Source organism: Saccopteryx leptura, chromosome 3 (assembly GCF_036850995.1).
Source record: "Saccopteryx leptura isolate mSacLep1 chromosome 3, mSacLep1_pri_phased_curated, whole genome shotgun sequence".
NCBI classification, from domain to species: Eukaryota; Metazoa; Chordata; class Mammalia; order Chiroptera; family Emballonuridae; genus Saccopteryx; species Saccopteryx leptura.
In genome coordinates, this window is record NC_089505.1 from 94,145,222 (window position 1) to 94,171,227 (window position 26,006).

Genomic DNA, 26,006 nt, shown 5'->3' on the forward strand with positions numbered 1-26,006 from the left:
GTGAGCTTTTGCTCAAGCCAGATGAGCCCGCGCTCAAGCTGGCGACCTCGGGGTCTCGAACCTGGGTCCTTCCACATCCCAGTCCAATGCTCTATCCACTGCGCCACCGCCTGGTCAGGCCTCATCTCAGTTTAAATGTCACCTCCACACGCACACATACACACACACTGAAGACATCTGCCCTACCCTCACCTGCACCTCTTTCACTCCTCCGGGGCACACCCTACCGTTGCTCTTTACATTAATTTGCATTTTGTGTTTGATCACCCCACCTCTCTGTAAGCTCCATGGGAACAAGGATCGATTCCTGTGATCTCCTTGATTCGTGCCTAGCACAAAGTAGGTGCCCAATCAATGTTTGTTGGATCAAAGCCTTTGTCCTACTGTTCGTAGCAGGTGCCACGCTCACCTGCAGACTGGACAGCAGCAGATGTCCCCACCGCTTTGGATCTCTCCCCTAAACCTCTCTCCTGTCCTTCCTTGTCACCCAGGGTCTCAGCCCTCTGGACCCTAATGAAAGAGTGAGCCCCTCGCTCAGCTGCCGGGAAGGAAGAGGCTGAGGCTGGCCTGGAGGGAGGAGGGGCGCGGCGCCTCTGCGGGGCGGACAAAGGGCGTGTGTTCTCATTCAGTGCACTTCCTGGGTTTCCATTGCAGGAAGCTTGGCACCTGCTCGGGTGACACTGACACCTGGAGTGGTGCGGGAGACCCTTGGCCGGGATACTCCTCTGCACCTGGGAGTGGCAGTGGAGGTGAGCCTGGTGGCCAGGGGTACTGGGTGGCAGGTAAGTGGTGGCAGCCAGCCCCTCACATTCCCCTTTGACCTCCCTCCCTCCCTAGCCAGTCTTCGCCCAGAGCAGATGGGAGAATGCCTGGGTCCCGGATGGGGGCCTTGTGACCTTGGACAAGGCCTGAGGTCAACCCTTTGGTGCCTTGTTGCCCCACTGTGGGGTGCAGTGAGCTAGCTTGGGGCAATATCATGGAGTTGAAAGAGCACAGCGACATCTTTCTGTTTAACTCGAAAAGGGGGTTCTACAGCCAAAGTGTCTGGGAAGCCCTGGCTCTCACCTTCCTGCCACGGTCATTTCCATCTGGTGCTCAGCAGTTCCCGCCTCCCTCCTGGGGAGGTAGAGGGGAGTCTTGTTCTGCCACCATGGGTGACAGTGTCCACAGCAGTGTCCTCCAGCCAGGAGTGAGCCCCAGCCGGGTGCAGTCAGCCCAGAGGGCTGCTCTTCCTCTGCCTCAAGGAGCCTCAAGGACTCGCTGCCTCTCCAAGCATCTGCTTCCCAATCCGAAGGGCGGCAGCCTCACAGCCCCTGGGACCAGCAGAGCAGTGCACCCAGGGGCTCCCAGGCTGGGTTTGAATCCAGCTCTGCCACTTGCTGCCTGTGTCACCTCGAGCCTCTCTGGGACTCAGTTTCCTGGTCAGTGAAGCAAGAATAATCGGCCCCACCCCCCACAGAGGGCTCTCCTGAAGACAGAGTGGAAAGGCAGCCCGTGAACCAGAAACGAGCTGAAGGAAACCCTGTCACTGGCAGCGGCTGCTACGGCCAGCCGTTGTTACCGCAGAGCCGCTGTGTTCCTGGAAGCCCAGCGTTTTTCCCGTGGACCCACCAGCCTGCCCACACTGGCCCAAAGAAATGCACGAGCGGAAGTTTGCAGCACAGGAAGAAAAATAGTTAATGTTGAATTGGCCAACATGGAGACGGGAGCTTATGCTTTAAAAACCTGACTCCCCAAGTGGTTTGCACATTACAGATAATAGAGGACAAAATCACAAGACACGGTGGGCTGGGGCTGCAGGGTCCTGCTGGGAGCTGATTGGTTGGAGGTGAGGTAAGGGTAATAAATCATTTCTTAAGGGTTTTTTTTGTTGTTTTTTTACAGTGACAGAGAGAGTCAGAGAGAGGGATAGACAGACAGGAACGGAGAGATGAGAAGCATCAATCATTAGTTTTTCATTGCGCATTGTGACACCTTAGTTGTTCATTGATTGCTTTCTCATATGTGCCTTGACCGCGGGCCTTCAGCAGACCGAGTAACCCCTTGCTGGTGCCAGTGACCCTGGGTCAAAGCTGGTGAGCTTTGCTCAAGCCAGATGAGCCCACGCTCAAGCTGGCGACCTCGGGGTCTCGAACCTGGGTCCTTCCACATCCCAGTCCAACGCTCTATCCACTGCGCCACCACCTGGCAGGCTCTTAAGGTCTTGAGGACAGTGCTGAGAGGTCTTTTTTCTGTTTCTGTCTGGTCTCGTGAGAAGGTAGCCAAAGGGGTCCTTCCACTGTAGGGCTCAGGAGCTGAAACATGACTTAGGTCAGGATGTGGTCTTTCAGCCTGCCAGAGGTCCTGACTGTGTGACCATTGGCCAGGTCCTGGCTACTGTCTTATGCTGCTTCCGGGGTTGCTCATTATAGGGGGGTAGGGCGGTGGGGGGGGAGGCTAGGTCTCTGGGGGGGGTATGTGTATATGTAGATAGGACTTCTAGAGCTCAGGTTTAAAACTAAATTTAATTAAAGTCATAGGGACCCTCAGTTTCAGCTATGAAGATCCAAAGGAAAAAGAATGACAAAAACGGGACGAGGGACTCAGGGAGGCAGAAGGGGGATAAAGGAGCGTGAGACAGGGTTCCAGGCACCCCTCTTACAACCCCCATGAGCATGAGCCCCTCAGGAGCAGCCCAAGAGCCAGGCTGGCCGAGGTGATGGTAGCTTCAGGCCCACGGAGGAAGGCCAGACCCTGCTGGACTTCCCCCAGATGGCGCCGAGTCCGGTGCTCCTCTGGCCTCAGTCACTGTGGCTTTAATCAAAAGAACAATCTGTTTGCCTCTGAATCAGACCCGGATTCCTTTTCCCAGCAATGTTCCGGAGGCCTCCAGGGACTCGGGCGGCCCATCCCGGCTCCATCTACTCCCCGGGGCGGGCTCAGCCTCCCCTCCCCACTCCATTATCTGTCCACTCCAGCTTGGGGGAGGGTGTGCAGGACGTGGGAGGGGCCCCGCCACAGGTGATGTGATTGCCAACTGGGCCCTATCTACCAGGCCTCCCGGAGGTGAGTGTTCCCCAGGACACTGGGACCCACCTGCAGAGGGCTTAAGGATCCAGACTGGTTGTGACAGCTCAGGACGGCACATCCAGGTGACCTGCTTCACTGGGGCACCCCCCTAAGAAAACCCCAAGTCCAGCATATATTGACCACTCTCGGTGTTATTCTCGCTGTGGTTAGCATCCTATAGCCTCAGGCTGACCCTGAGAGGTAAGCAGCCATATCCTGGTTTTTACAAAGAAACTGAGGTCAGGAAGAGGGAGTGACTTGCCCAGGGTCACTGGGGTTAGTGAATAGCCATGGAACCCTGACCCACCTGACTCTTAGGACCCTGGGAAATTCCAGGCCAAACCGAGGTGTAAGCACTCCCTCCACCAAACGGGCAGGTAGGGCCACCAACCCAAGTGATCTTGGGAGGGGGAGGGTAAGGACCACTCTGGGTGCACAAAGGACAGCGGGGTGGGCACGGGGCTGGAAGGGGGGAGGCCTCCCACCCTCCAGGTCTGCCGGGAGAAGGGAGGAGGGGTCGAGGGAACAAAGGGAGCGGTAGGGGGCGGTGCGGGGCGCGGCCACCCAGGTGGGGGGGCAGGTAGGGGGCTGCTTCCGCCCGGCAGGAATCCTGGGCCCCCTCCCCCAAACCTCACCTTTTATGGTAAGGCGGCCGGGGCGGCGGGGCGGAGGGAGCCAGGGGGCGGGGAGGGCGGAGGGGCGGGAGGCCCGCGCTCCTCCCGGCTCTGCTAGCTCGGGCGTCGGACCGGAGCCGGCCGGGGCGCAGGCAGCCCAGGTAAACTGGGCGGGGGGTGGGGGTCCTGTCCTTCCGTCTTTCCGTCCTGGCCCCGGCTGCACACAGGTGACAGCACGGGCAGTCCCGGGCCGGAGCCCACCCCGCCCCCAGCCGGGACCCCAGCCCTGGCGCTCTGGAGGGGGCCTGCGGGACCCGGGGCAGGAGGTGGCTTAGCGGAACCGGGGTGGGGGCGCTGTCCTTCCTCCCCAGTCCCTCGGTCACTGTCCCGGTGTGGGGGTAGGGCTAGTGTCCCTGCCCGGGAGCGGGGCTCCAGGGGCAGGGGTGGGCAGGGCGGAAGCTCCCGCACAAAGGGGACAGCGTCCCGCACATGGATCGAATTAAGTCCCCGGCGGCGCCCCACGGTGACCCGGCCAGCCGCACTGCTTGGCTGCTTGCGGGAGGGCGTCGGGTTTCCGGAGCTCCGGGGACCTCCGGGCCCTCTTCCTCAGCCAGGGTCAGGAGAGGGGAGGGAAGGGTGCAGGACGGCCCCTCTCTGGGCCATAGTCCCCGTCCGGGGCGGGAAGGGGTGAGCCTGGGCGGTCCCCAAGGTGTGTGCAGGTTGGCATACGGCTCCCTTCAGCCCAGATCTGAGGACCCCGGGAAGGGGGTGGGCAGCGCCTTCCCTCTTGCTCTTCACAGTGACGGAAGCTGAGTCCTGGTCCTCCCAGCCCCCGGGGACTCCTCCTCTCTCTCCGGGGCTAAATAACCAGCTGCCTTCTCTTTGCCCCGAGTACCAAGTACCGGGATCTCGAGCACCCTCTCTTCTCTTATCCTCTTAGCCAGCCACCCTTTAGGACAGACCTCATTATTCTCACTTTGTTAAAAAAAACAACTGAGGCCCAGAGAGGTTCAGTGACCTGCTCAGGGTCACCCAGCAGGAAAGAAGTGAAGCCCGTGTGAACCAACTCTGTGTACCTCCTCTTCCCCTTTCTTGGGGTGGGAAAGAAGGAGGGGGGACCCCTATCCAAGGCTGCAAAGTCCCCTCCAGGAAGGAGGGGGTGCAGTCTCACCCCTACTTCCAGCAAAGTTTAATTTTGAACTGAGCATAGACTACTTTATCAGAGTATCATAGAACAAAGCTTAGAGGCTGTTCCACAGTTTGGGGAGGGGGTTAGGAGTAGGACCCGGGAGGGGGCGGGGCACTACCTGGAGGCCCTGGAGCCCTGCCCTGGGCTGCAGCCTAAAGCCCTGCTGGGTGGCTGGCTGGATTTCAGCCTCTTTCCTCTTGACAGGAAATGACTTTCCTTCCCTTTGTTCCCACTTTCTCCGCTTACCCAACTGGATCTCAGATCCTCCCCCTGGGAGAGGAAGGATGGGGGGGGGTCCCCTCTGCAAGGCTGGTTGGAGCTGGCTGGATCGCTGCCCACAGGGAGCTTTCTCACATGTACCCCGCTCCAGGGTGACCTGTGGGCAATGGGGCCAGAGGGAAGGAGCCTCCCTAACCTGCTGGGGCCTGAGGGACCCAACTGATCAGGCTTTGTAAATCCCCAGCTGGGCCCCTTCCCCTGGGGCCTTAAGTCCCTGCAGAAACCACAGTGAGTCGGGGTGGGGGCAGCTGTGAACATCTGGCCTCAGCACTGGGACGTTTGCCTTGGATGTTTTCCGAGAAACCAGAAGATCTAGCTTCCTGAAGGGGTGGGCTGGGGTGGAGGGGGGGTCAGAGCAGGGTGGGAAGGGGGCAGAGGTGGCATCCGCAGCAGTCGTTGGGGACAGCCAGAATGCACTGACCACGAGATAATTAGTCTGGATTGGGCCATTCTGGGATGAGAACGAGCCTGATGATTTGGAGGCCCCCATGCCATCCAAGGAAGAAAAAGCGGGTGGGGTCTGAGGACGCCCTGTGGATTCATGTCGGTGGTGCTCCATTAGAATTCCGAGTCTGTCCCAGGGGGCCTGGAAAAGTCCATCTCTGGGGGGCTCATTGGCCCATCTGTAAAGTGGGGGCAGAAGGGGTTGTGTGAGAATTAGGTAAGATTAGAGGCACAGAGAGCACTGGGCACAGCACCTGGGACTCAGCAAGCCTTTGTATCAGCCAGTGCTCTTGCGGTTGTTTCTTGTATTTTTAAGTCTCAGATGTACTCTGAAATTTGTTTATCAAAATCAATAATGAAATTTGTAGCAAAAGATAAAACCAGAGACCATAACAGCTAGTACTAGCACATATACTTCCAAACATCACTCACAAAACAAGAAACAAGAGGGAAGTACTCTAAGGAACTTTTGAAGCTTTTTTCGGCTTCTTTTTTGGAACAGATATTTTAGTATCATACTGAGTGATACATTTTAACCAAACATATAAACAAACTCGGGAAGAATTTACAAGCATATGATGTTGTTTTTGTTATTATTCTCCCTCGGTCACCATGATTGCCCACGATGGCCAGCTGGACTTTATATGGAGGGAGGCCTTTAGGTGGCCTCTTGGGCTCCAGGTCCAGCGTTAGGGTCCCCCAAGTTGCTCACCCCGTGCCCACCCAGCCCCACTTCTCACGGTCACTCTGGTTCCCTGCTTTCCCTTCTTCCCATGATCCTGTGGGCTGGGCTTTGGGGCCGTGTCAGGGTGACCCAGCTGGAGAGTGAGATAGAACAAGGGCACGTTCTCCTCCCTGGGTGCCAAGTGCAGGCTCCTGAGCTGAGTGTGGTTGACTTGCCCCACCCCGTGGCCCCGCCACAACGTTGGCCACGGAGGCTGCTGTCTACAGGCACCACCTGATATGCAGAATGGGCTCTTCCTGGTCAGTGTGCTGCCCTGTGCCCAGATCCATGCTTTCATGCCTATACTTTGAGCTGGACTCGGGTCACACAGAAATCACAGACACAGCTGATGGCACACATGGTCACTTATGGGAGGTAGGGGGACTGACATGGTGACAGTGAGCCAGTGTGCTCTGAGATGGGCTGTCATTGCTCCACGGAAGCAGACAGCTGCCCCAAAGAAGGGTCAGGAATCAGGGGAGGCTTCATGGAGGAGGTAATATTTAAACTGGGCCTCTTAAGAAAAAACTGGAATTTACCATGTGGTGGGCAAGAGAGGAAAAACAGGTGGTGGAAAACGCTCCCAGGCAGGGAAAGAAGGGTAAGCGGTCAAAAAAGAGGTTGAGCCTGACCTGTGGTGGCGCAGTGGATAAAGCGTCGACCTGGAATGTTGAGGTTGCCGGTTCGAAACCCTGGGCTTGCCTGGTCAAGGCACATATGGGAGTTGCTGCTTCCTGCTCCTCCCTCTTCTCTCTCTCCCCTCTCTCTCTAATTCTCTTTCTCTTTCTCCTCTATAAAATGAATAAATAAAATCTAAAAAAAAAAAAAGAGGTTGAGCAAGGGGTCACTCACTCTGCTATAGCCCCCAGGTCAAGGCACATATGAGAAAGCAATCAATGAACTAAGGTGCCACAACAAAGATGCTTCTCATCTCTCTCCCTTCCTGTCTGTCTGTCCCTATTTGTCCCTCTCTCTGACTCTCTCTGTCTCTGTCACAAAAAAAAAAAAAAAAAAAAAAAAAAGGTTGAGGCCAGAGGAGCTTGGGACTTGATCTTCAATGTAGTAGGGAGCAATGGGAGTCTTTTGAGTAGAAGAGAAAGCCTTACAGTCTAGAAAAGCCACTCCAGGGACAGGGTAGGAAGCAGAATTGGAGCCCATTGTGGCACCTGCCTGAACCAGGGCTGCAGTTTTGGAAATGCAACAGTGATTCCCACAATAGAATCAAGGTTTGGTTGGATATGGAGGCCCAGGGTGGGGAAGAGGATGCTGGCTGTGGGTGGGCCCGGAGAGGGCAGCAGAGCCACGTAGCCAAGAGCATGGGCTCTGAGTTCAAATCCCAGCTCTGCTGCTGCGTGACCCCAAACAAGTGACTGCTTCTTTGTCTCGGTTTCCTCATCTGTGAGATGTGGATAGCAAGAGTGTCTCTTTCCCAGCAGCGCTGGGACGACTTATGAGTTAAGGGGCAGAGGGCTTACCACACAGAGTGGGTCTTGGAAAATGGTAACTCTGAGTGCTGTCCTCTCTGCCTGGCCTGCTAGAGGCCAGCCCGATGCTCTGACCAGTTCATGCTGTGTCCCTCCCACGGAGGAGCTGGCCTTGGAGACCAGCTCTCCCAGGAGAATCCGGTAACGGGGTGTGACCCTGGGCTGGGGCCGCACAGGGATGGGGAGCACAAGGCGGTGCTGCCTCACACTTCTGAGTGGGGAGAGCGCAACCATTCGGGAGGTGAGCTGGGCAGGACTGCTCTTTGCCCCCACAGGTGTGGTGTGCGGGTTCGCAGGAGGGGCAGTCAGGGCTGTTGGGTCCCACCCTGGAGCCAGTCACCTAGTAAACACCTGCCCTCCCTCGAAAGATAGCCCAGCCCCTGCACTAGCTGGGCTGGGTCTCCCGCACCATGGGGTGGCTGTTCCTGTCTTATTAGGAGGAGGGAGGCCCCATGCCCCCGGGGCAGGGTGTCTCTGTGTCCAGGTGGAGGGCACCCCTGGGCTCTGAGCCTTGCCTGAGCCCAAGCCCCGCTTTGCCCCCAGTCCCACCAGGAGCCGAGGCGATGGCCTCAAAGCCTGAGAAGCGGGTCGCCTCGTCTGTCTTTATCACCCTGGCACCCCCACGTCGAGATGAGGTCGTGGCTGACGAGGTGAGGCGGGCAGCCTGTGAGGCCCGGCCCGGCCGCCCCTGGGAATCTCCTGTCCCCACGAAGGCACCTGCAGCTGGCTCGGCAGGCAGGCACAGGCCCTGGACACCTCCTGGCAGGGCTGCAGCCACAGTGCGAGCTGTGCCCCCTCAACTCTCCAATGGAGGTAAGAGGGTGAGGGCTGGGAGGGAGATCTGGTCAGAGGCAGCACTGAGGGGGAGGAGGGCAGGCTCTGACATCGTTCATTCACCGAGCACCTACTGTGTGCCTGGCAGACCGGCACCCGTCTTCCTGGGGGTATGATGTTGGCAGGCTGCTTAATCTTTCTTCCTCAGTTTCCTAACCTGCCAGAGAGGGATAATGATAGTACCTTTATTAAAAGGTTGCTGTGGGGATAAGATGAGTTAATAGATATGATTAGGCCTGACCAGGCAGTGGCGCAGTGGATAGAGCGTCGGACTGGGATGCGGAAGACCCAGGTTCGAGACCCCGAGGTCGCCAGCTTGAGCGCGGGCTCATCTGGTTTGAGCAAAAGCTCACCAGCTTGAGCCCAAGGTCGCTGGCTCCAGCAAGGGGTTACTTGGTCTGCTGAAGGCCCACGGTCAAGGCACATATGAGAAAGCAATCAATGAACAACTAAGGTGTTGCAGCACGCAACGAAAAACTGATTGATGCTTCTCATCTCTCCGTTCCTGTCTGTCTGTCCCTGTCTATCCCTTTCTCTGACTCTCTCTCTTTCTGTCTCTGTAAAGAAAAAAAGAAAAAAAATAGATATGATTAGCCCAGCACCTGTCACAGAGAAAGTGTTGAATATGTGAATTTTATGTTGAATATTACTTTGGGCCACACACTGGGGACATGAACAAAGAGACACAGTTTTCAGCCTGTGTGAAACTTGCATTCTAGTGGGGGAAACAGAGTTGATAAAAATATAATGTCAGGAAGACACAAGTGCTCTATAGGAATAAAATACAGTGAAGAGGTAAGGAAGTTGTAATGTTTTATGGAGTGGTCAGAATGGTATCTCCAAGGAGGTGGTGTTTAGCTAAGACCTGAATAATAGGGTGGAGCTGATGTGGCAGGGGTAGGGAGAGCTTGAAAGACAGTGGGAACAGCAAGTGCAAAGGTCCTGAGGCGGAATGAATTTGGCAAGTAGAAGGGCCTGGAAGATGATTTTTTTCTTTGTGGGGCTCTGCTGTTCCTTTGCTGTGTGATCTTAGGTGAGCTACTTCCTTGCTTGATTTCCTCCTCTGGAAAATGGAAATTTGGTTGTATGTGTGATGTATCCATCACAGAATGGATACTTCTTAAGTGACTGTTCTTTTACCTTGTGCTCGCTCTGGTTGGAGCTGGCCCTGCTGTCTTATCGACAAGAGCCTTGCAATCTTCTCTCCCTGCGACTTCCATGGCAAGTCTCAGCTGTTGGCCCTGGCCGGTTGGCTCAGTGGTAGAGCGTTGGCCTGGCGTGCGGAAGTCCCGGGTTCGATTCCCAGCCAGGGCACACAGGAGAAGCACCCATCTGCTTCTCTACCCCCCCTCTCCTTCCTCTCTGTCTCTCTCTTCCCCTCCCACAGCCAAGGCTCCATTGGAGCAAAGATGGCCCGGGCACTGGGGATGGCTCCGTGGCCTCTGCCCCAGGCGCTAGAGTGGCTCTGGTCGCGACAGAGCGATGCCCCAGATGGGCAGAGCATCGCCCCCTGGTGGGCATGCCAGGTGGATCCCAGTCAAGTGCATGTGGGAGTCTGTCTGACTGCCTCCCCATTTCCAGCTTCAGAAAAAAAAAATACAAAAAAAAAAAAAGAAAGTCTCAGCTGTTGAGTTGGGTAGTAGCAATGAAGTATGGCAAGGCAGGCACCTGAGGCAGGGCGATGGCTCATTGTCTGTCAGGACACCAGCTGGAACAAGGAGACACTGAGACACCAACGGTGAGACCAGCCCAGGATGGCAGCTGAGCCCCTCAGAATCCCCCGGGTGCCTAGTCGGGCATCCCGCTAGCCTAGGACAGCCCTGCACAGCCATCACCACGGAAACCACCTGGAGGGGCGAGGAAGGGGCCACATGTGTACACACTGGGAGTACATGGATATTCATGTGTGTGTCTTCATTGTCACGCAACCTCCTGCACTGATCTTTCCGCCCTAACTGCCCATCCTAAGAACACAGCCTCATCCAGCTACTTCTCCAAATAGAACCAGGACCATGTTGACCCAGATTCGCACATCAGGACGCTTGAGCCAGTGGGAAAAAGAATATGTCCCTTCTGGGTCGGAGAGGGAGCTCAAGAAATATCATTTAAATGCCAAAATTTCCTGGACATTTCCACGGGTTACTGAAATTCTAGGCAGAAAGAAGATCCTGGGAGTGTGATAACAAAACCGGACCTTCCTCAGGACAGCGGCGGCCTCACAATGACTGCTCAGCTCTTTTGTGTGCCAGTCGGGTGAACTTGGGGTTCAGCCTCACTGGAGTGAGGTAAGGTCTAAATGAGCAACTTGGTCATGAGTTTGGTCTGACTACAGGACATAAAAGCAGGCCCTGGGGCCCTGCCAGCTGCTTAAAGCCACCTCTCCAGCAGGCTGTCACCTGATGCTTCTCTGGTGCTTGTCCCCTCAGGAATCCACCCGCAGTTCTTTAGCCTTTTCATCCTGGCAGAAATCTTCCCTCCCCTCCCCCACAAGCACTGGACACTCACACAGCCTCACCAGTCTTATTCATAAGTCAATTTTTCTCTTGGCTTCTCTTTATTTATTTTATTAAGATTTATTATTTTTTTTTACAGAGACAGAGTCAGAGAGAAGGAGAGATAAGGACAGAAAGGGAGAGAGTTGAGAAGCATCAGTTCTTCATTACAGCACCTTAGTTGATCATTGATTGCTTTCTCAGATGTGCCTTGACGGGGGTGGAAGGGCGACAGCAAAGCAAGTGACCCTTTGCTCAAACCAGCAACTGTGGCTTTAAGCCAGCGAACCCACACTCAAGCTGGTGAGCCTGTGCTCAAGCCAGATGAGCCCGTGCTCAAGCCGGAGTCCTTGGGATTTCGAACCTGGGTTCCAGTCTGATGCTCTATTCACTGCACCGCCGCCTGGACAGGCTAGAATTTTTATTTATTGATTTTAGAGAGGAGAGAGAGAGAGAAGTGGGGGAGGAGAAGGAAGCATCAACTCACTGTAGTTGCTCCTCCTATGTGCCTTGACCAGGCAAGCCCAGGGTTTCGAACCAGCGACCTCAGCATACCAGGTCGATGTTTTATCCACTGCGCCACCACAGGTCAGGCTGTCTTGGCTTCTCTTTAAAAGGTTGCTCCTGGCCTGACCTGTGGTGGTGCAGTGGATAAAGCATCGACCTAGAAATGCTGAGGTCGCTGGTTCGAAACCCTGGGTTTGCCTGGTCAAGGCACATATGGGAGTTGATGCTTCCTGTTTCTCCCCCTTCTCTCTCTCTGTTTCTCTCTCTCTCTCTCTCTCTCTCTCTCTCTCCTCTCTAAAAATGAATAAATAAAAAAAATTTTAAAAAGGTTGCTCCTCCCCCAGCACTCAGCCATCTAGACAGAATCATCCTCACTCAGCTAGGGTCTCCTTTCTGCACACCTGCCCTGAGGCCTCGAGTCCCTCTCTTGAATCCCTGCCCTGACCAGCACCTGCCCATCCTTCAACAGCCTATTGTCTCTTAAGGCTGGTAAGGCTGGTCCTGGCAGACGCCTCCGCGCTCCTGCTGTCTCTCCTGAAAGGTTCCTGACTCACATCAGCGCTTCTGGAGCAAGGTTCTCACACTTCAGTGACATCAGCATCCGTGGGGGCTTGTTCCAACATGACCAGCTGGGCCCCACCTCGGGCGTTTCTGATTCAGCAGGTCTGCAGTGGGGCCCAAGAATGTGCATTTCTTAAGGTGTTTCCAGGTAATGTTGATGCCCTGGTCAGGGGACCACACTTTGAGAACTATTGTTTAGTCCAAAGGCACTAAGCAGGTGAGACTTGTGGACGAGGAGAGTAGTTCTCAAAGTGTGGCCTTTGAATCAGCAGCATGGAGACCCCCTGAGTCAGAAGCTCTGGGGTGGGCCCAGCCGTCTACATTCGAACAAGCCCCCAGATGAGTGTGCTGTGTGTGCTCACGGGGCTGGAGCAAGCTTCCCATCTGCAAAGTCTCCTCAGCCCTTGCACAAAGGAGCAGGGTTTATTATCTGTGTCGAATGGACGAGAAACCTGAAGCCCAGAGAGGTGCCCCAGTGAATCAGCAGAGAATGGGACCAGAGCCCAGGACGTCGGGGGGGCAGGGCCTCGGGCACTTTCCGTCTGTCTCCTATGAGTGTCTCGGGCAGGGCACAGGACAGCCCGACTTCGCTGGTGCGTGGCCCACTTTGTGCCGCCGTAACAGGGGGTCGGCAGAGTGCCTCTGTGTCCTTTCTCCCAGGGTACTGTTAATAGTGCCCACCCTGTAGTGGCAGTGACGGGATTTTCATGGGTGTGTTCACAGCTTCACACTACGACTTTTCTCCTGACCCCACCCCCAGGTCCCTCTCTAGGGTAGCCGGGAGCTCCTTGTGGGGCAGCATGGAGGGGTGGGAGCGACTGGGTAGTCAGTGTTGCTGAATGGGGGTGCCTGGGGTGGAGGCAGGAGCTCAGGGATCCACCAACCCACTTCCTCCCTCCCTGCCAGGAGCCCCGAGAAGGCTGTGCCCAAGGACTAGCAGATAGGAACTAGGGGCAGCCCCTCGGTGTCACTTCTGTCGTGTGTGTGTGTGTGTGTGTGTGTGTGTGTGTGTGTGTGTGTGTTTAATGAGACTCAAACATACATAGCAGTAGAGAGAACAGTACCAGGAGCCTGTGAGTGCCACATCCAGTTTCAAAAATTTCTGTGATTTTCCCATGTTTGTTACATGTATCCCTTTCTTTTCTTTCCTGAAGTATTTTAAAGGAAATGCCAAGAGCCTGACCTGTGGTGGCGCAGTGGATAAAGCGTTGACCTGGAACACTGAGGTCACCGGTTCAAAACCCTGGGCTTGCCCGGTTAAGGCATATATGGGAGTTGATGCTTCCTGCTCCTCCCCCCCTTTCTCTCTCTCTCTCTCTCTCTCATTCTAACTCTCTCTCCTCTCTAAAAAAATGAATAAATAAATAAAAAGTAAAGGAAATGCCAAGAGTCAGGTCATTTCAGCCCCGCATCCTGCAGCGTGTATTTCTAAATTTGGATTTGTTTTTTTTAACATAACCACAAAGCCAAACAATATCAACAAGAATCCCTTATGATTACCTAGTCCACGATCCATGATTAATTACCCTGCATTGTTGTAAAAATGCCCTTGATCTGTTGGGTCGTAGGGGAATGAATGGGTTACATTATGTCTTGTCTTTTGGGCTATGTCATCCAGTACAATTTGTAGCTTTTCCTCATTTGCAAAATGAGGAGAATTACAGGAGATGATTCATCCTTTGAATCAGGATCCAATAAGGTGCATACCACACTGTCCAATAAAAAGATAGTGAGTCATAAGTGTAAGCCTCATACAGAATTCACAATTTTCTAGGATTCACACTAAAAAAAGTAAAAAGAATTAAGTGATATTACTTTTTATAGTATACGTTATGCAATCCAATATACAAAAATGATCGTTTCAGCCTGCCCAGGCGGTGGCGCAGTGGATAAAGCATCGGACTGGGACGCGGAGAACCAAGGTTCGAAACCTCGAGGTGCTGGCTTGAGCGCGGACTCATCTGGTGTGAGCACAGCTAACCAGCTTGAGCCCAAGGTCACTGGCTTGAGCAAGGGGTCGCTCGGTCTGCTGTAGCTACCCCTACCCCCCAACTCCCACCCCCGGTTAAGGCACATATGAGAAAGCAATCAATGAACAACTAAGGTGCCGCAACAAAGAATTGATGCTTCTCATCTCTCTCTCTTTCTGTCTGTCTGTCCCTATCTGTCTCTCTCTCTGTCTCTGTCACACACACAAAAAAAATCATTTCAGAACACCTAAGGTGTCGCAACGAAAAACTAACGATTGATGCTTCTCATCTCTCTCTGTTCCTGTCTGTCCCTATCTATCCCTCTCTCCCTCTTTCTGACTCTCTGTTTCTGTAAAAAAAAAAAAAAAAAATCATTTTCAGCCCTGGCTGGGTGGCTAAGTGGATAAATGTTGACCTGGCATGCCAGAGGTTGTGGGTTTGACCCCGGTCAGAGCACAGGCAAAACTAAGTGGAACCACTAAGTGAAACAATGAGTTGATGCTTTTCTCTCTCTCTCTCTCTCTCTCTCTCTCTCGTCTTCTCCCTCCCTCTCTTTTCCTCTCTCTCTCTCTCTCAAATCAATAGGGAAAATTTTTTTTTTAATTATCATTACAGCATGTGATCATTATAAAAGTGATTATTAGGAATTTTACGTTCCTTTTTGTGTCCTGAGTCTTCCAGCCCATCTCAGGGTAGACTTCTCACATGTTCAATAGCCACATGTGGCTGGTGGCAACTTTATAGGATAGAATGAATATAAACATTATATGTAGTTATGTTTCTCTGAAGTCTCTCTTTTTAATTTTTAATTTATTTATTTTTTTACAGAGACAGAGAGTGAGTCAGAGATAGGGATAGACAGGGACAGAGAGACAGGAATGGAGAGAGATGAGAAGCATCAATCATTAGTTTTTGGGGGTTTTTTTCATTGCGCATTGCAACACCTTAGTTGTTCATTGATTGTTTTCTCATATGTGCCTTGACCGTGGGCCTTCAGCAGACCGAGTAACCCCTTGCTGGAGCCAGGGACCTTGGGTTCAAGCTGGTTGGCTTTTTTTTTTTGCTCAAACCAGATGAGCCTGCGCTCAAGCTGGCGACCTCGAGGGTCTCGAACCTGGGTCCTCTGCATCCCAGTCTGATGCTCTATCCACTGCGCCACTGCCTGGTCAGGCTCTCTGAAGATTCTTAATTCCAGGGAAGACCCCTCCCTCTTTCTCTCCCTGTCACTGACTTGTTGCAGAAATATGCTGATGTGTCCCTTTGGCTTTTTTGTGGTCTCATCCAACTTGCCCCTCTGTCTCCTAAATGTACTATAAATAGAGGTGAAGTCTGGAGACCTGCTTAGGTTGTGTTTGGTTTTGGTTTATGTTTTTGGGCTTGTTTAGACGATAGCATTCAGGGGTGGTGCCTATTGCTTACAATAGCATAATGTGAGTCAGAAGACCCCTGATGTCAGCTGAGGTTAATTGTAAGTTTCGGCCCTGGCGAGTTAGCTTAGAGCGTTTTCCCAAAATGCCAGGGTTGCGGGTTCCATCCCCAGTCAGGACACATACAGGAAGCAACCAATGAATGAACAACTAAGTGGGTCAAAAAACGAATGCTTTCCCCTCATTCTCTCCCTTCCTCTCTCTGCCTCTCTCTCTCTCTCTCTCTAAAAAAAAAAAAAAAAGGTGTCAATCAATTTTTTAAAATTCTAAAAAAGAAAACAATTGTAGTTCAGGTGGTGGCAGCCTGACCCCTCCCCTGGAGAGTTCTGCAAGGGTTCTACATCAACCTGCCTGGTGGTCGGTACCTGAATCTATTATGTAACTAGAAGATGGTTCCCACACCTGAGTGGCTTTAGCACCTCCTAGGGGGCTTTCTAAGCTCCACAAACCCAGGCTGCGCCTGGAGTTTCAGATCCTGTGGGTCTGGGGCAGGCCCAGGAGTCGCATGTCTGACACTGTCCCCGGTGCTGCTCCTGCTGGCCCAGGAGCCTCAGTGAGAACCACGCCTTAGGGGTTGGTTTTGCTTGTATCCCCCCATGAGGGCCTTCTAGTGGGGGTTTCAGGCGTGCTAGCTGCCAGGTTGGGTTGAGGGAAGCTGCTTGGACAGCTACTGTTTTCTGAGCCTGTGCCACGTGCCACCCACTGTGCCAAGCCCTTACCTCCATTATTTCATAGTCTTCGCAACAACCCTGGGCAGCTGACACCCATTTTCCAACCAAGCAAACCGAGACTCAGAGAGACTAAGTCTCTTCTTGCCTGCGGACACATATCAAGTCAGTGGCAGAGTTAGAGGTGGAGCCCTTGGCCACCACGCTGTTCAACTTCCTCCTTCCGGTTGCAGGTTGCTCTCTGCCTCCGCCTGCTCTGGATGGCGAGGACGCGCTCCCCGACCTGGACCTCCTCCCACCGCCGCCTCCCCCACCCGCGTACCTGCCTTCTCCTGAGGATGAGCCCCCCGCCCAGAGAGTCACATCACTCATCTCCGACTTAGAGCAGCTACACCTGCCCCCGCCCCCACCGCCACCCCCACCACAGGTACTGCCAACCCTTGATCCCTGACGGAGCCCTGGAGCCCCGTGGGCCAGGGGAGGGCGAGTCCGAGTTTCCTCGGCCTTGGAGGGAGTTTAAGCCTGGAGATTGTTTGGTCCATTCTCCTGCTTGAGGACAGTCCCTCTTTGAATCTCTTTGAGGCTGGTAAAATGGATTATGTTTTCAAGGCCCTGGAGAAAGGGTGCCACCCTCTTTTCCCCATTAGGTGTACCCCCCCCCCTTCAGCTATAAGAATACATCTCCCTGGATCTAACTCAAATCCCTCATGCTGCATACGAGGCCCATTTTTAACTCTCTGCCCTTAACAGAGGCCTCTGTAGCAAAGGAAGGGACTCCAGGAGCGTTCCTGGATGTAGAAGGAAGTAGCTTTGACTGGTGGAGGGAACCGAGACAAGTTGCTGGGAGACCTGGGTTCAGCCGCCACTGTAACCTGCCTGCTGAGTGACCTTTGCTGGGTCGCTCGCTTCTCTGGGCCATGAGACTAATTGTGCCTGGCGCCATCGCATGAGGAGTGGAGCTGAGAGAGCTGTGTGGGGTTCCCCCAGATGACTTCTTCCCTACCCCCCACCTCCTGTGTCCCCACAGTCCCTGGCGGAGGGGCCTCCATTCCAGCCCGGGCCCAGCCGTCTCAGGCCCGCAGAGGAGGAGCTGCCACCTCCCCCAGATGAGCCTGCTGGCTTCCCGGAGAGAGAGGCATCCACAGGTATGGACACAGGGCTGGGGGGATTCTGGGTGGTCCTGGGGGCCCTCGGGGCCTGAGCGTCCAGTGGGAACTAGGACAACAGGGACCACCAGTGTCTTCCCCGGGTCACAGTTCAGTGACGGGCCTTATAGTTGTACATCAACTTGATTTTTATTGCCTTAACCTTTTTCCTTTATCACTAGAATCCATTTAAATATTGATCACCAGGGCCTGACCTGTGGTGGCGCAGTGGATAAAGCGTCGACCTGGAAATGCTGAGGTCGCCGGTTTGAAACCCTGGGCTTGCCTGGTCAAGGCACATATGGGAGTTGATGCTTCCAGCTCCTCCCCTCTGTCTCTCTCTCCTCTCTCTCTCTGTCTCTCCCTCTCTCTCTCCTCTCTAAAATGAATAAATAAAATAAAAATTTTAAAAATAAAAAAATAAATATTGATCACCAAATTTGCCGTGAGAGCAAAAAGACCTTGAATTTTTTCCACTAACTTTCTGTAGTACTCTATATATGGGTTTCCTCACAGAGTCTAAAATACAAAGCATGAAAGGGGGCCCAGTGAAATCTTCCCTCTGCCCCTTCCCTGTCTCACCATTTCCTTCTGGACAGCCTCTGATGTTCACGTCTTGCATCTCTTTTCAGATGTGTTTTATGCATATGTAAGCCAATGCAAATTATGTATCCACTGCCTCTCCCCTCATTTTTGCACAAACAAGAGCAAACTCCCTGCAGTTCTGCACTTTCCCTCCTTTGTGCATCTTAGAGCTCATTCCACAGCAGAATACACAGTGAGTGGCTCCTTGGTCTTTTTCTTGGCTGCATAGTATTCCTCCACAGGGCCCTGCCATGTACATTTAACCAGATGCCGATGAGCAGGTGCTTCAGAGGCTTTTTGCTATAACAAATAAGGCTGAGATGAATTGTCTTGCACATGGGTTATTTTGCCTGTGTGCAAGTTTGTGAACTAAAGTCCTAGAAGAAGGAACACTGTAGCCAAATGGGTGGGCACATTTGTAACTTCAATATTTTTGCCAAATTGCTCCTTTACCTCCTCTATACTCCCGCCAGCAGGGTGTGCACAACTGTCTGCCCACAGTCCCTCCAGCACTGTGTTATTCATTTAATAAAGAGTGTTAAATGCTCACCATGCACCGAAGGGCCTTTGCTACTCCAAGGTTATAAAATAACCCTCCTCTGGTTTCTTCCATTGTTCTTAATGGTTTCATCTTCCAAATCTCTGATACATTCTGATGATCTGGGTGCAAGGTGTCATGAGAGAGGCCTCCCCCCACTTTAATTTTTTGCAGATGGCAATCCAGTTGTCCTGACACTATGTCTCCTTTCAGAGGCCATTCACATTGCTTTTTACTGTTCCTCGTGACCCTCCTCGGGAGACAACGTCACACCCATGGCCCCCAGGGGTTTGAGGCAGAGATCTGGCACTCTGGGCACAATCTGGGTGGTGACCAGGTACAGTACTCCCAGGCTGTTAGGTCATGGCCTGTGTCTCTTCTACCCCAGACATCTGCGCCTTTTGCCACAAGACTGTGTCTCCCCGAGAGCTGGCCGTGGAGGCCATGAAGAGGCAGTACCATGCCCAGTGCTTTACATGCCGCACCTGCCGCCGCCAGCTAGCCGGGCAGAGCTTCTACCAGAAGGACGGGAGGCCTCTCTGCGAACCCTGCTACCAGGTAACCACCGCTCCCCTGCCCCGCAGCAGTTCCCGCTGAGCTGGGCACTTGGGGGATGTTCTGTTATTTCATCCCCCACAACAACCCTGGGAGGTAGCCACTACTGACCCACTTCACAGATGAGGAAGCTGAGGCTCAGAGGGGGCAGGAGCTTAGTCAAGGTGTACTACTCTCCTGGGACTGCTTTGATGTCACCACAGACTTGGTGGCCCCAAACAGAATACATTTACCCTCCTACAGTTCCAGAGGTCAGAAGTCCAAAATCAAAGTAGAGAGTGAGATGAGACCAAAGGGGAAGTTAGTACCCGAAAATATATGAATGAAAGACCCCTACAGTTGTTCCTAAAAATGGAGCATGGAATTTGACTCTGAGCTTCCAAGTGGCCAAATGGAAAAGGGAAAGAGTTTCCAGGTTTATTGTCCATAAGATAAAAAGCACACCAGTTTCTCCAGGAATCCTTTTTCATGACTCTGAGATTGAAGAGAAATTTCTCCCATGGGCCCTAGTGGACACTCGCCTCAAGCATTTCCTAGTAACAAAACATGCAGTCGTGGCTTCGTGGCAGGATTCCTCACTGTAAGCCAAGGACACAGGCAAAGCTTGACCCAGTTTAAGTAATAGTGGGGGTTTGGGGATAGTAGTTATAGGCCAGCTGCATGAATTTGAGCTCCTCGCCTGTACTTTTGGCCTTCTGGGCCTCTTCTGAGTTGGTCAGAAGACCCCGCGGCTGGGAGTGGGAACGTGAATGGGACAGCTCTCAGGGAATGGCCCTCCGTCCTAGGACACCCTGGAGAAGTGTGGCAAGTGTGGCGAGGTGGTCCAAGAACACATCATCAGGGCCCTGGGCCGGGCCTTTCACCCAACCTGCTTCACGTGTGTGACCTGTGCCCGGTGCATCGGGGATGAGAGCTTCGCCCTGGACAACCAGAATGAGGTGTACTGCCTCGATGACTTCTACAGGTATGAGAGGAGTCGGGGCACTGGATGGGGCGGGGATTCTCTGGGTTGAATGGAGGAGCTGAACCAACGTCCTCGGTCACAGCTTCCCTGCATGGACCAGGTCTACCTGTTCCACACACTCTGTATCAGACCATGTACCTGCTTGCAGCCCACTCTCTGAGCACCTATATTGTGGCAGGCACTCCACTTGGGTTAGGCCATTTCATCCTCAAAACTAACTTAGTAGTGGCCCTGGCTAGTTGGCTCAGTGGTAGAGCGTTAGCCTGGTGTGTGAAAGTCCCAGGTTCGATTTCCGGCCAGGGCACACAGGAGAAGCGCCTATCTGCTTCACCACCCCTCCCCCTCTCCTTTCTCTCTGTCTCTCTCTTCCCCTCCCGCAGCCAAGGCTCCATTGGAGCAAAGTTGGCCCGGGCGCTGAGGATGGCTCTGTGGCCTCTGCCTCAGGCACTAGAATGGCTCCTGTTGCAACAGAGTGATGCCCCAGATGGGCAGAGCATCGACCCCTGGTGGGCATGCCGGGTGGATCCTGGTCGGGCGCATGCAGGAGTCTGACTGCCTTCCCATTTCCAACTTCAGAAAAATACAAAAAAAAAAAAAAGGAAAAAAAAAAAGAAAGAAAGGAGAGAAGAAGGAAAAGCCATGACCAATCACACAAGACAAACAAAAGGGGTTGCAGCCCCACTGAACTCGCAGGAGATGTCTGCTTCATCAGATTCTGATGTTCCCAGCCACCTCCTCGCCTGGAGCTAATTATACCCTGGGAAGCTGGTCTAATCACGCAGGTCTCCCCATCCTCGCCACCACCCCTGCCGCCGGGAAGAAATAGGCATTTGCTGTTATAGCTCCAGGTGCTGTCACATAGTGACAGGTCTGAAATAGCTCGGGGATGTAAATGAGCAGAGCTAGCCCCGGTTCTGACAACTAATTTCTGTGGTTGTGGGGCTTGAACGCCTCCCGAGCATGGGTTCCCTTCCTTCTAGGAAATTTGCCCCTGTGTGCAGCATCTGTGAGAATCCTATCATCCCCAGAGACGGGAAGGATGCCTTCAAAATCGAGTGCATGGGGAGAAATTTCCATGAAAATTGCTACAGGTGCGAGGTGAGTAGAGCGGTGATGGAGTGACAGGCTGCGGGTCCCGGGGTCACAGTGGCGTTCTGTCACCGCAGGAGCCCTGCTGAGAGCCCCTGGGCTGGGACAAGTCAGGGAAGGGGCTTGGATCCAAGTTGCTTGCTGTCCAGCAGCAGAAACAAAATAAGAATAGAAAGAACTACAAGTAGAGTCCTCTCATCAGAACTTTTTGAATTCCTCATGATAGGAACTAAACTTGGCCGCTTTCTGCAAGGACAGGAATCACGGGAAGGCGCATGGTGATGTCACTGATGATATCAAATGAAATCCATTTCTTGGTTCTGCTTCTTTTGGGGGGGCTTGCTTCCTTTTCTCTTCCTGTGGGCTGGCATCCTCTGGGAGAAGGGGGATAGGGTGCATGGTCACATTTGGGCCAGGTTGCCATTTTTCAACTTAGAAACCTCATCCAGGGTTCCCATTCAGATCCAAGAAGGCCTCTGATTGGCCTAGTTTTGGTCACATGCCCATTCTGGACCAATCACTAGCCAGTGGTTATGATTGACAATACCAGGGGTGGGGGTGGGGGCAGAACCATTTGAAACAGAGGAGTTGATACAACCAGAGGAAGGAAGGAAGGAAGGAAGGGACACTGGGCAGACGCACGCCACAGATGTCCTTTCCGGGTGCTGGGAAAGAGCATGTATAAATCAGCTTTGGGACTAAAAATTCAGTGATGGAGTCTAGCCAGAGTGGTAGGATCAGAGGCACTCTTATAGAGGAAGTGACGTGCACCCTGAGTCTGTGATCATGTTTGTTGGATACTCAGAGAGGGGAAAGGAAGTCCAGAAGGAGGCAAGGGCCTGTGAAAACCCACTTTGGCATGCGCAAGCACGAGTAGTCAGAGGAAGTGGAAGTTCCCAGGTGTGTCTGGAGCGTTCAGTGCCGGAGCGTGTGGTTGGAGGAAAGGAAAGGGCCCTACGTGCAGGCTAAGGCTGCAGGGTGGGGTGAGGCGGAGATGGGGGAAGGCTGGTTAGAAGCCCCAGCAAGAAATGCCCAGGGAGTCTCTCAGTTTCCCGCATTCAGAAGCTTTGAAGCTCTGCTGTTACCATCTTGAAATTCTTAATTTTTGAACAAAGGGCTCTGCGTTTGCATTTTGCCCAAGATACTATTACGGTATGTAGTCAGTCCTGCTGGGGGGGCCTCTAAGAGAGTCCTCGCCTAGCTCTTCCATTGTCGCCTCCATGTCACTGATGTGTCTTGTCTTCTCTGGTGATGGCAGCAGAGGTAGCCGCTCTTATGGGTGCCACCTAAGTGGGGACTCCCAGAGCAAACCTCTTAATCAGCCAGCCAGTAATTCAAAACATGTACTCAAAACAGATAACATGAGACCGAGAGGCTGTTTTCACTGGGTGTGACGAGGGAGCTCGGTCCAAGAAGTTGACAGATTGCTTCATAATTACGCTGTCCTTGTGGGGTTAGAGTCCAAAGTCCGACTGATAACGCATCTTGAAAGAACAATGACGAAAATCAAATGGTGTTATCACCATCAGAGCCCTCTTAAGGTCCAGTGGTGATTAGCATTTCCCTGAGCCTGGTTACTGAGCAAATAAACCCTCCCTCCTTGTCCTTGGTCAGTGTGGCCAAGGCTACCGTGAGCGGTCCCTGGGCTGCTGCAGGAGGTCGGAATTTAGACTCTTGTAGTTACATTTGGGATGGTCCGGCTCAGACCACTGCGACCTGGAACTGACTTGAGGAGCTGCTTCTCTAGAAAGGGAAATCGGTTTCCAGGTGCTGCCCACACTCCTCTCACCGTTCCTATTCACTGTGGTCCATGTCATTTATTACCATTGCTGGAAGGGTAACAATACTTTTATACCTGGGTCGTGTTTCTTGGGGTTTTTGGGGGGAGGGGGTTATATTTGTTTTAATTTATAAGATGCTTTCACATACAATGCTTTATTTAATCCTTTCACAATCTTGTGAGATGGAACTTATTGTCTCCAGTTAAGACGAAGAAACTGAGGCTGAGAAAAGGGGTTCCCACCCTTGTTCATCTGGGCTGGGCCGAGCCAGCTTTCTGCCACCCAACAGCTCCTTCCCAGACCATGTGACTCAGTCATAGTTGAGATGTTTCCTCACTTGCTTCTAATTTAGGAGCGGTCACATGCCCCCCCCTTTGGGACTTGACATTTGGCACCTGATGCTCTCAGAATGCCAAACACGTGGCAGGTGGGAATAACACGGATCTTGGTATCCAATAGTCCTGGAAACACTCGAGGTGCAGTTGCAGAAAAGAGACAGAAGAGGGCGCCCTCTGCTGGCCTTTCTGGGTCAGAATGTTACCCGGGAGCCCAGAGTTGTCTCTGCAGGAACCAGTCCTTCTGAATACTGAACGGGGTCCCTGGGCATTAATTGTCCTCAGTATTACTCCCCGGTGTGAGGCTCAGATGAGGTAGGGGCTTGCAGCAGAAGGGTGAACTTAGCAGGCCGGGATGCACATCCCCATCTTCCTCGTTCCGAAGTCCTTTGCTGATTTGAAAAATTGGAATTTGAGGGGGGAGGCATTTGAGATCTTGCTTCCGTCATATTGTCATTAGGGTTCAAATAAACTCTTGTAAAAATTCTCAAAAAAGAAAAAAGAAAAGAAAAATTGGAATTTGAACATTTGTGCCAGTGTTGAAGATATACAGAAAGTAGAGCAATGAGAAGACCCCTGACCCCTGAGCCTGGAGACCTGGGGCAAGCCTGTCCACCCCCCCCCCGGAACTGCAGGGCCCCCCCCCCCCCATGAGAGGAAGGTCTGGGCTGGACCCAGTCACCTGCTCAGCAGCTATGTGTGGCGAGCCTTCGGTGCCCCGGGCTCCGGTCTGTGGGGTTGAGCAGGAGGTGGGGTTGCTGCCTCGCAGGGTGATGCCCCAGAGGGGCTGCTGGGTGGTTGGTAAGCCTCTCCTAGCTCTTCCTGTGCTCCCTCGGGGCACGTCCCCCCAGTGTCCTCAGGTCTCCCCTCCGCTGACTGCACTCATCTCACAGCCCCGTGTGCCCTGCCTGCCCTGACGGAGAGCTGGCCCGGGTGCGCTGGCTGGGAGAACAGGAATGAGAAGCCACCTTCCCCACCCGTAAGAAGTCCGTTCGTTCAGTCGATTTCATCAGCAGACGCTAGCTGAGCCCCCACCCCAGGCAGGCTCCGTGCTGCGCTCAGGCCTGGGGCCCATCCGCGTGTCCCTTGTCCCCTCAGGACTGCAGGATCCTCCTGTCCGTGGAGCCCACGGACCAAGGCTGCTACCCGCTGAACGACCGTCTCTTCTGTAAGCCGTGCCACGTGAAGCGGAGCGCCGCGGGCTGCTGCTGAGAGCACCGGGCGGGCCCTGGGACCCTTCCCAGACTCGGTTTCCCTTCCTGACCTGCTCTCACACACTTTCCTTTCGGGTCACAGCAGGGATCATGTCCCGTCCTAGGGGCTGAGCCACCCAGCCCCATCTCCTCCCAGCTCAGTGGCCGGTGGGCGGCAGACAGCGCCCCTCAGACTTTCACCTCTTCCTTCCATCCTCCGGCACCGGAAGTCTCCATACCGTGAGCATTACACCTGAGGTGTCCATGTCCAAGACTCTGGTCTCTCTCACACACTGGCCTTGACCCCCCATTTCCAGGGGTGAGTTGAGGCGAGTCTCCAGGTGGCACCCAGTCTCCCTAGCAATGACACTCAGCTATATCCCATAAGGGGCACTGAAGTCAGCTCTGGTTTGCAGGACAGAGCTGTTTGAGGAAAACTCCAAGGTCCCTTAAAAAGTGCTTTTCAAAAAAATTTTTGAGATTTAAATGATGGGAAACATTCTTTGGGTTTTTTTGGGGGGCGTGTCTTAATAGGAAATGTCTCTTATTTGTTCATAAATGTACAAGAACACGACCTGGTGGTGGCATGGCCGTGGACTGCTCACGGGGGCCCAGGCCGCACTGTGAACCTGAGCAGCAGGTGCAGGAGAAAGGAGTGAGAGATGGTGCCACCCAGGACAGGGGCCACCCCTCTGCCCTGCCTGCTGGCACCCTGTGTGCGAATCAGCTGACATTGATTGACTGCCTGTTGTATGCCCGGGAACAGGGTGCAGGTGCTCTGAGCCCCCTGGCGCCTTGATGGGGGCCGTACACACTCCTTCAGGACAGTGCCAGGGACTGTCCCTTCAGCCCCCCTATTTATCTCCCCAAGTCCCACTGAACCCTCCCGCCCAGGCAGCCCTGTGACCACTGCCTCTTCGAGGCCACATCTAGAAGATTCTTTTTCCTTTTTAAGGAAAATTGTGTTGCTTTGTAACTTCTAAGGCGTTCTCTAGGGCACAAAGTAAGATGTTCCTTCCTCCCTGGGGTCGTCTGGCTGCACCGCAGGCTCCTATGAGGATGCTGTGGGCTCCCAGTTCCAGGAGCTGCTCTGTAGAGCCCCTCAGGCTTCAGAGCAGAGCGTGTTTGCCCCACCCCCCCACCCGCTTAGAGCAGCGAGTCCCAAACACCAGGCGCGCCCACTCCACCTCCACAACTGTCATAATCCAAGACCTCATTCTTTCACTTCCTTAATATTTTCTTTAAATTAACGTACTTTTTGTTTTACTCCCAAATTAGGTCTGTGCTAAACAATGTATCCATGGCAGTCACATATGCTAGTTATATTTTTTTCTTATTACACATGGAAATAAATGCATAACTATTAGAAGTCTATCTGTGTTCCATTTAAGACCTCACCTAGCTAGACTTGAGCCTCTAGTAATAGCCCTGGAAAAATGTTTACTGAGCATCTGTTCACAGTGGCATGAGTGTCCAGAAAGTGTACCCCCTTCTCCGCCAAGTGGGGCTCAGCTTACCGGATCAGGGAACTCGTGCCCAGCATGAAGACTTGTACCAGGCAGCTCCCAGACCCGGCCACC

General features: G+C 53.4%; 1 protein-coding gene and 1 long non-coding RNA gene across 7 annotated transcripts; one reads left to right on the forward strand and one right to left on the reverse strand.

The window, feature by feature from the left end:
• The first annotated feature begins 763 nt into the window (after positions 1-763).
• FBLIM1 (filamin binding LIM protein 1) lies at positions 764-25,795 on the forward strand. 5 transcript variants are annotated; one of them, XM_066375164.1, is made up of 9 exons: positions 768-782; positions 3,035-3,131; positions 8,326-8,595; positions 16,475-16,668; positions 17,269-17,386; positions 18,898-19,067; positions 19,850-20,028; positions 21,009-21,126; positions 24,332-25,795. In XM_066375164.1, exons 3-9 carry the CDS (start codon positions 8,346-8,348, stop codon positions 24,443-24,445), a joined length of 1,143 nt encoding a protein of 380 aa, XP_066231261.1. In that variant the 5' UTR covers positions 768-782; positions 3,035-3,131; positions 8,326-8,345; the 3' UTR covers positions 24,446-25,795. The 5 variants fall into 5 exon arrangements, with proteins under 5 accessions (XP_066231262.1, XP_066231261.1, XP_066231260.1 ...); XM_066375165.1 differs by lacking the exon at positions 3,035-3,131 and having other exon boundaries at positions 764-782; XM_066375163.1 differs by lacking the exon at positions 768-782 and having other exon boundaries at positions 3,108-3,249.
• LOC136399686 (uncharacterized) lies at positions 2,191-8,013 on the reverse strand. 2 transcript variants are annotated; one of them, XR_010750192.1, is made up of 4 exons: positions 7,774-8,013; positions 5,552-5,753; positions 3,076-3,264; positions 2,191-2,294 (listed from the first exon to the last, which is right to left on the reverse strand). It is a non-coding gene; the product is annotated as an uncharacterized lncRNA (long non-coding RNA). The 2 variants fall into 2 exon arrangements; XR_010750191.1 differs by lacking the exon at positions 2,191-2,294 and adding an exon at positions 2,654-2,793.
• Positions 25,796-26,006: the final 211 nt, after the last annotated feature.